At 37.8% G+C, this 9202-nt stretch overlaps 1 protein-coding gene across 1 annotated transcript; it reads left to right on the forward strand.

Moving 5' to 3' along the window:
- Positions 1-6181: 6181 nt before the first annotated feature.
- LOC21397346 (receptor-like protein EIX1) lies at positions 6182-8446 on the forward strand. The gene has a single exon (XM_024171786.1). It carries the CDS (start codon positions 6182-6184, stop codon positions 8444-8446), a length of 2265 nt encoding a protein of 754 aa, XP_024027554.1.
- The last annotated feature ends 756 nt before the right edge of the window (positions 8447-9202 follow it).

The raw sequence follows: 9202 nt of genomic DNA on the forward strand, positions 1-9202 counted from the left end.
TTCCTTATTTGTTAGAGCTTCGATTATCTTCATGCGGTCTTACTAATGTTATCTGGTAGAATACCTAGTACATTGGCAGGGCAAAACTTGCCTAAGTTACTAGTTCTACGCTTAAGGCACAACGAGTTTAGTGGAAGCCTGCCTTTGAGCCTATGTAGTTTACCTGCTCTCCATGTTTTGGACTTCTCACATAACAACATATCTGGTGTCATTCCAAAATGTTTGAATAACATGACAGCTATGTCTTATGAGGTGACAGACAACATAATTCTTGGGTTTGTGCAAGTGGTGTGGAAAGGAATAGAGATCGAATTCGGTCAAAATCTTAAGCTTCTTAGAAGTGTCGATATCTCGAGCAATTCCTTAAGTGGGGTTATTCCTGAAAACATCACTAATCTCTTGAAACTAGTGTCTTTAAACCTGTCAAGGAACAACTTGATTGGAGGCATTCCTGCAACTTTGATAAGTTGAGCCTTTTGGAATCTCTGGACTTGTCAAGAAACAGGCTTTCGGGTAGCATTCCGACAAGCTTTTCTAGCTTGAATTTTCTGAGCTATTTGGACTTGTCCTACAACAACTTGAGTGGCAGAGTTCCACTAAGCACCCAAATGCAGAGCTTCAATGCCTCTTCATTTACAGGAAATCTTCAACTCTGTGGACCACCACTCACAAAATACTGCCCAGGAGATGATATTGATCAAGACCGGGGTCAAGTCACCGATGGCGGTGGAGGCAACGAGAATGTAGAAGATGATAACGGGTTCATAACCTTTGGCTTTGGTGTTAGTGTCGGGATTGGATTTTTTGTGGGATTTTGGGGACTATGTGGCAGTTTACTACTCAATAGTTCTTGGAGACATGCCTATTTTCGCTTCTTTGATGATAAAAAAGAACTGATCAAAAAGAGAGCTAGAGCATTGCTCAAGCCAATATTACAGAGAGAACACAAAATTGCAAGTCATCTAGAAAAAAATTGGTTTCTTGTGTGTACTCTTTCTTTCTTTATTTCTTTCTTTTTTTAATCACATAATCATATTCATATTTTGGCAACTAATATTTTCTGACTGCATTTTCGTATTGTTTTGATATTAGGAACAACTATCATGTTGAGGCGTAATTAGCTTCCCACCCAAGTACTAGAAGTTGGAGTTATATAATGCATACTATAGAAGGTTCTCCAAATTGTCTACATGTTTTTTCCTTTCTCCTCCATAATTGGTAACAAAAGTATGCATGTACTTGTGAAGTATGATACACCGCATAAAAGTAAATACCTTGAGGACTCTATATGAACATTATGATTTTTTTTTTCTGTATGGTTGAGTTTGTAATAAAATTGTACAAAAAGTAACAACAAAAATTCCCAAACGACATCCGATGTCATCGTAAGTTGTAACCTCAAACATGAAACGACAAGTAGATTACGCTGAATAATAAACGACAATTTGTTTCGTTTTACCTTTAACTAAAGATAAAGGTGTCAAATGTGCCGTGCCGGGCCGGCACTGCACGTCCAATACCAGGCCCGTGACGGGCTAAGGCCGAGCCTGGCACGGCCCTGCACAGTGCAGGGTCGGGCCTGAGAGGAAAAACTCAGGCCCGCGGCCCTAGTCCATATGGGCCAGGGCCGGGCCTGGGCCCAAGCCCTTCACGGGCCGGTCCAACAAATTGTATTTTTTTTAGATTTAATTAAAAAAATGAAATTATATCATATGCCCTCAAAAGATGTGATTTTATTGAATTAACATAATAGGAATAAGTACACATAAATGACTGCCTTATTAAAAACCTTGCCAAGTAAAACGCGTTGGGAGATCGGGACAAAACCTTAGTGAAGGAAAAAAGAGTGCAATAGGAAGGAATAGTAAATTACAAACCTAAGTACTTCCAGAAGATTCTGTTATTTCTAAGTTAGAAAAATATTCTTGCATTGAATCATCCGTGTATTGTTATTTTCGTCTTCTGGCATCTTCCCAGTCTTTAACGCACATTAGCCCCTCCAAGATATCTGGATGCATTTTGCTTCTCTTCTCGTCAAGAATTCGGTTACTTGCACTAAATGCTTGCTCTGATGCTACCGTTGACACTAGAGTTGTCAGAATGTCACGAGCTATTACGGACAGTGTTGGAAAACGATCGATCTTGCTCTTCCACCACTGTAAGATGTCTAGTTTGTCGTCATCGATTACAAAATTTACTTCAAAATATTTTACTAGTTCAGTAGACGCTTGTTTTGATGACGATCCTGCCGTTTTCTTTTTCTTCTTCAAGAAACTCCACGACGATCCTTTAGGCCCCGAACTGCTAGTTGACGTCGAAGTTCTCTGTTCTTTTTTACATGTGTCGTATTTTGCTTCATACAAACTAAATACATTTTCTAACATTCTCTTACTGTCAGTAATAGTTAGTTGCATATATATTCCTAAATTTTTTATTGTAGCAGTCATCAATGAGTCAGTCCCATCTACTCAGCACCTAGGATCTAAAATGGTTGCCAATGCATATAACATAGGACAACCTGACCAATAATTTTTAAATTTATTTTTCATTAACTTAACTATGTTTCCAAAAAGTTATGTATCCCTATAATAAGAAAATGTTTCTGAAATATTAAATAGTTGATGTAAAGCTAAATATACAGTAGGATAATAAACTCTAGAAAGTAATTCAGTAGCATTGTAAAAAACTTCTAGAAATTAAAAAAAAAAATACTCACCAATCTGTCAATCTGTATCGAAAATTAAAAGTTGATCGTTCTTACTGTTTACATACGTCGTGATAAGCTGTGAATACGTGAGTGCTACCTTCAACATTAAATAGGTGAAATTCCACCTATGTCTCACGTCAATTGTAAACTTTCTTAGGCGCATCTGACTGTTCTTATAATATCATAACTAGATATGAATGATAAAAATTCGCTAATATTTGTTAGATTAGATGAAATATGTTCAATTCCTGCATGAACTACTAAATTGATTATGTGACATGCACACCGTTGATGAAATCCCCCCCCCCATGCTGGTTTCAAACTACGTTTAAACATGTTAAATGCAGCCATGTTAGTTGACGCATTATCAAAAGTAATAGTTAAAACTTTATCTTCTATCCCATAAAGCCCAAAAATTTTCATTATTGTACCAAAAATAGATGATGCGTTATAAGGATATGGACATAAACGATTACCAATTATTCTTTTTTGTAAAACTCATTCGTCATCAATATAATGCGCCGTGATACATAAATATCCAATTTTATTGCACCTCTCCCATAGATTAGAAGTGCAAGAGACAGTAGCATTAAAAGTCATAAATTTATCAACAAGAGATTGTTTCATTGCATAAAACACTTTCATGCAATCAGAACGAGTTGTGTTTCTACTTACCCGTTTAAATTATGGGCAGAAGGCCGTCTGGATGAATTCTTCGAACGACGCATCATCTGCAAAAGAAAGAGGCAGTTCGGCACTAGCTAGAATTTAGCTAGTGCCTCACGAGCACGTTATACATCGTATGTAAAATTTTGTAACCCCTGTGATGTGAGTGATAGTGTTTGTTGGCAGGAGTCCACACTCCCACCTTAGTATAACAGTAGACATACTTTCCAATATCTATCCAGATGACTAGTACTCCCAGAGCATTTTCTAGTTCAGTGGGGGTGGGGTTGGGAGGCATCATTTCATCCTCAAAAAATGCCTCATCACCAAGCTCATGAAGAGCAGTGAAGTTTGATGTGACCATTTTCTAAAAATTGATTGAACTTGAACTTTATAAATGAAAGAGCAAGAAAATGAGTGATCGCGAGAAAAAATCTTAGAATCAAAATGAAAAAGACAAGATGACAGATATAATGAGAGTGAGATGAGAAGTTGAGAGTGAATTATTGTGTGGGATTTATGGTGGAATTAAGGGGTATTTATAGGGGATTTTTTGGGCCATTTTCGGATTGTTACCGTTAGGCCCTTCGTGGGCCCAACGGGCGGCCTGTGACGGGCCTAACAGGAGGCCCGTCACGGGCCAAATGGGAGGCCCATCACGGGCCGACCGTTGGGCCCGCGAAGGGCCCAACAGTCACATTTAGAACGGTCTGTGGGCCGTTTCGCGGGCCTGGGCCGGGCTGAATCCGGACTTGGGCCAGGCCGCGGGCCTTCACGGGCTAGGGCCACGGGCTGAGAAGCCGAGGCCCAACCCTAGCCCATTATATGTGCCGGCCCGGCATGGCCCGTAACAATAGCGTACCGGGCCGTGCCAAATCCGGCACTATTACAAGTTGGGCAGGGCCGTTCATGGACGGCCCAGCCCAAATGACAACACTAACTAAAGACGGCACATTGTTAGTTTTGTATCTTGTCTGCAAAAAGGAGATGCCGTGTACTATTTTAACAAAGAAACCACATCACTAATTTTAATTTTTTTTTTTTTTTTTTTTTTTTTTTGTGTGAAACATCGCTAATTTTAATTGGGAATAATGACAAGGTTATCCATGGTGCTGTCAAATCCAGGAAAATAATAAAAAGCACCATATCCAGAAAAATAATAAAAACGACGTCAAGGGTTTCTTACTTTCTTTATGCCCCTTTGGCGACACAAGGGTTAACTTCTCAAGTCTCTTGGAAATTATCAACCTATCTTGTACTAATACAAAAAGGATAAACGTGACTAGTCTTTTTATTTAAAAATTTTATTTTTTAAGTCAAGCAAAACCAAATATCACGATAAGATTGTGCATGCATCTAAATAAGAAATATCAGGAATGAGACATGTAAATTTGGTAAAAATACATACAGCCAACTATATTATACAAGAACAACTCCAACCGTGTTAGTTATTTTATGTTTTTAATTAAAATGACTAATGATATAACTTTTTCTTAACTTTTCTCCACTCTAACAATTAATTAAATAGTTAACTATTTTAGAGAATACATTCCACACTAATTAAATACAGTTAATATGGAGTGACTAATTATTTTATTTTTTATATTATTTTATTCTTTTAACTCTAATAAATAGAAAAACTCTTTTTTAAAATTTAATAAAAATATTTATATTTTAAATTCACCCTAGTTTTGAATGAATTATTTTTCTCTCTTTCCAACCCTGAAGTGACAACAACGTTTCCAACTAAAACTAGACTTTGAACTAGATCCTTTTTATAATCCACAAGAGAGAGCAGATAAAAACATCAGACAAGAACCATCTGCCTTCTCTCAAGGGTACTAAACAAATGAATGACTCGTCCATTTACATAACAATCTGCGTAGTTTCCTGGCTGCAGCAGAGCCATTTAAATAAACTTCAAAGATTGACCCTCAACAGTTAAATGGCTTTTAAAGAATAAACTAAAATAAAACCGAAAGCCGCTTTCTCTTTAAATTTGTTGCTACACATCTCCTGCTTCCATTGCTAAAATTCAGTTGTTCTTGTTGTTGTTGTTGGTTACTCATCTCTTTGCATGATCTCAATCATGTTGTTCAACATGATTAGTGGAAACAAGTCCATTCATTTTGCCCTGGCTGGCCTTATATGTGTGATCCCCATGGCCGCTAATACGTGTTTAGGAATTGGGACTTCCAATGTCAACTGGTGCATAGAGAAGGAAAAGCAAGCTCTCCTGAAGTTTAAACGAGGCCTAGTCGATGACTCCGACACTCTTTGAAAAGGATTGTTGCAAGTGGATCGGGATTACGTGCAACAGCCGTACGGGACATGTCACCATGCTTGATCTCCATTACAATGTTTCAGCTTTTTATCCCTCTAAGGAGACTTTGAGAGGTGAGATCAATCCGTCACAGCTTGAGCTAAAATACTTGAATTACTTCGACCTCAGCAACAACAATTTTCAGGGATATACAATCCCGAAATTCATCGGTTCCTTGAGCAAATTGAGACAGCTCAAGCTTGCAGGTGCACACTTTCATGGACCCCTTCCTAAAGAACTAGGAAATGTCTCACTTCTGCATACCCTTGATCTTAGTTACAACTATGCTCTCACTGTTGATAACCTTGAATTGCTTTCTAGTCTTGCTTCATTGAAATACCTTAACTTGTCTGGTCTTTATCTTAGTGAGGTTGAAAAGTGAGGTTGAAAATTGGCCACAACCTGTAACCAAGCTCCCTTCTTTGGTAGAACTTGTATTAACAGATTGTCAACTTTCTGACATAAATCCCAAATCACTTTCCAAAATGAATGCATCCAAAACTCTTCAAGTCCTTAAACTCTTTGGGAATGATTTCACTTCTTCTGTATTTTCTTGGTTGTTCAATATCAGCAACAACCTAAACCACCTTGGATTAAGAGCCAACAAGTTAAAAGGTCCACTCCCAGATCCTTTCACAATAGCAGTTTCACACTCCCTTGTCTTTCTTGATCTCTCTTTAAACGAACTCGAAGGTGGGATACCAAACTCCTTCAGTAATCTTTGCAGATTAAGATACTTATACCTATCATATAACAAATTGTCTGACCAACTTCAAGATTTTGTGGAAAGATTATCTTGCGCTGCAGATACTCTAACCGTTTTGGATCTTAGCTATAATCGATTCCGGGGCCCATTTCCAGACCTTACAAGATTTTCATCCTTGGAGACAATAATGCTACCAAATAACAGTTTGAATGGATCCCTCCCCAAAAGTCTTGGGAAACTCTCCAAGGTTAGATCATTGTCCTTGGCTTTTAACCAGCTTAGTGGGATGTTACCAAATTTAGCAGGAATTGCATCATTGGAAAAGTTGGATCTATTGAAAAATCAACTGAATGGTACTTTGTCTGAGAGCCTTGGTCAACTTTCCCGACTCAAAGAGCTTGATCTGTCCTCGAATTCGTTTTCTGGTGTCGTAACTGAAGGCCACTTTCTGAATCTCTCTAGTCTAAAGTCCTTGATACTTTCTCATAATTCTCTCTCATTCAACATGAGCTCAAATTGGATTCCACCCTTTCAACTGAAAGAATTAGCTACGACTTCTAGCAAGTTGGGCCCTGCTTTTCCTAGATGGCTTCGAACACAGAGAAAGCTCGAATCACTCGACATTTCCAAAGCTAGTATCTCGGATTCGATCCCTTATTGGTTTTGGGACCTGTCTTCCACCTTAGCGTACATGAATCTCTCACTCAACAGAATTCATGGGGAGTTGCCAAATCTATCATCAAAGGCTTATGTTTATCCAACAATTGATCTGAGTTCCAACCATTTATATGGTTCACTCCCACCATTTCCTCCAAACTCAACCATTTTGATCTTCTCAAAGAACATGTTCTCAGGAAACATGTCTTCCTTGTGTGCAACGCGCCTTGCGCCATTGAACCATCTTGACCTTTCCGACAACAGGTTATCAGGAGAACTTCCAACTTGTTGGGTGAAATTTAAGGAGCTCTTTGTCCTGAATCTGGCAAATAATAACTTCTCTGGGAAGATACCGATCTCTTTAGTCTCTCTACCCCAGATTGCGTTACTACACTTGCGTAACAACAACTTCTCCGGAGAACTTCCCTCTTTCAAGAACCTGCATAGAGAATTGGTGCTTCTTGACATCGGAGATAACAGAATATCTGGAAGAATACCAGAATGGTCAGGACAAAGTTTACCATCTCTGACAGTTTTGCGGCTAAGATCAAATGAGTTATCCGGAGGCATACCCACAAGTTTTTGCAGCTTTCCAGCTCTCCAGGTATTAGACCTCTCGCTAAACAATTTATCTGGGGATTTGCCACATTGCCTCGGCAATATGACTGCAATGTTATCTGAAGGCAGAGCTGGTGGATTCATTGATTTTGCAAGTGTGATGTGGAGAGGAATAGAGCTCGAGTTCAGGAGGAATCTTGAACTGATGAGAAGCATTGATATTTCGAGCAACTACTTAAGTGGGGAAATTCCTGATAACATAACAAGTCTTCGAGCATTACATAATTTGAACTTATCAAGGAACAGCTTGAGGGGAAGTATTCCTGTCAACTTTGGTCAGCTAAACATGTTGGAATCTCTTGACTTGTCAAGAAACCAGCTATCTGGTACAATTCTGGCGAGCTTTTCTAGCTTAAATTTTCTCAGTCACCTTGACTTGTCGCACATCAGGTTGACAGGAAGGATTCCATTGAGCACCCAACTTCAAAGCTTTGATGCTTCTGCATATGAAGGAAATCACCAACTTTGTGGACCACCAGTCACAAAATATTGCCCTGGAGATCCTGGTGTCACTGATGGCCATGAAAATGAGAATATGGAAGGCGACGAGGATGTTGGGTATGTGACATTTGGGTTTTATGTTAGCACAGCAATCGGATTTATCGTCGGATTCTGGGGAGTTTGCGGGACATTAGTGCTTAAGAGCTCTTGGAGACGTGCTTATTTCCAGTTCTGGAGTCACAATTCACAAATGACAAAAGATTATTTCTATGTGACAACAAAAGTATTCAAGGCAAGACTGCTAAGAATCCTTACAAGTCACAACTAAACGGTCATAAACCTGTCCCATTATCAGTTATCTTAATTTCTTGTTCCAAAACATTATTTCACTGATCATTTAGTTAATACCTAGTAATGCAAGAACAAGATCTTACGCTTCTCATTTAGTACTTATTTCTCTCTGCACATATATATATATATATATATATATATATTTAGTTGTTACAGTATTTGTTATGTCTTCAGAAAACATTAGATTTATAAATGGAAAAAAAAAAATGAAACACTGGCTTCGAATTTGCAAACTAGTTAATGGAGAAGGGATTTTTCCTGTTTAAGTGTGATCTTGTTTAACAAGAGTACTTTAGTTGGACTTAATTGTCAACTAAACAAGAAAGTAAAGTTACTTTGAGCTCGTCAATTACTCGGTTTCTAGCCCGCAACAAGTGGATTATTTCATTAAAGCTTTCTTGCTAGTGCCTTTGTTAGGTGCAGATCATGATCAGATGTGAATCATGCAAAACAATATATTATTAATATAAGAAAAAGGCAATTTTATATAGAATTAAGGTAAGAAAGAGGCTGTCTTAAGATCCTCGAACTAGACGTCTCTTTCAAAGTCCGTGATATACTAATAATAATAATATTAATAATACTAATAATATTAATAATACCAATAATGTTAATAATACCAATAATACTAATAATACCAATAATACTAATAATATTAATAATATTAATAATACTACTAATACTATTAATACTACTAATACTACTAATATTACTAATACTACTAATATTACTA

The sequence above is a fragment of the Morus notabilis genome, unplaced genomic scaffold (genome assembly GCF_000414095.1).
Source record: "Morus notabilis unplaced genomic scaffold, ASM41409v2 Scaffold1094, whole genome shotgun sequence".
Classification (NCBI taxonomy): Eukaryota; Viridiplantae; Streptophyta; class Magnoliopsida; order Rosales; family Moraceae; genus Morus; species Morus notabilis.

Excerpts from the sequence above, each read along its gene's own strand:
- LOC21397346 (XM_024171786.1), top strand. The coding sequence starts at position 6,182 with ATGAATGCATCCAAAACTCTTCAAGTCCTTAAACTCTTTGGGAATGAT.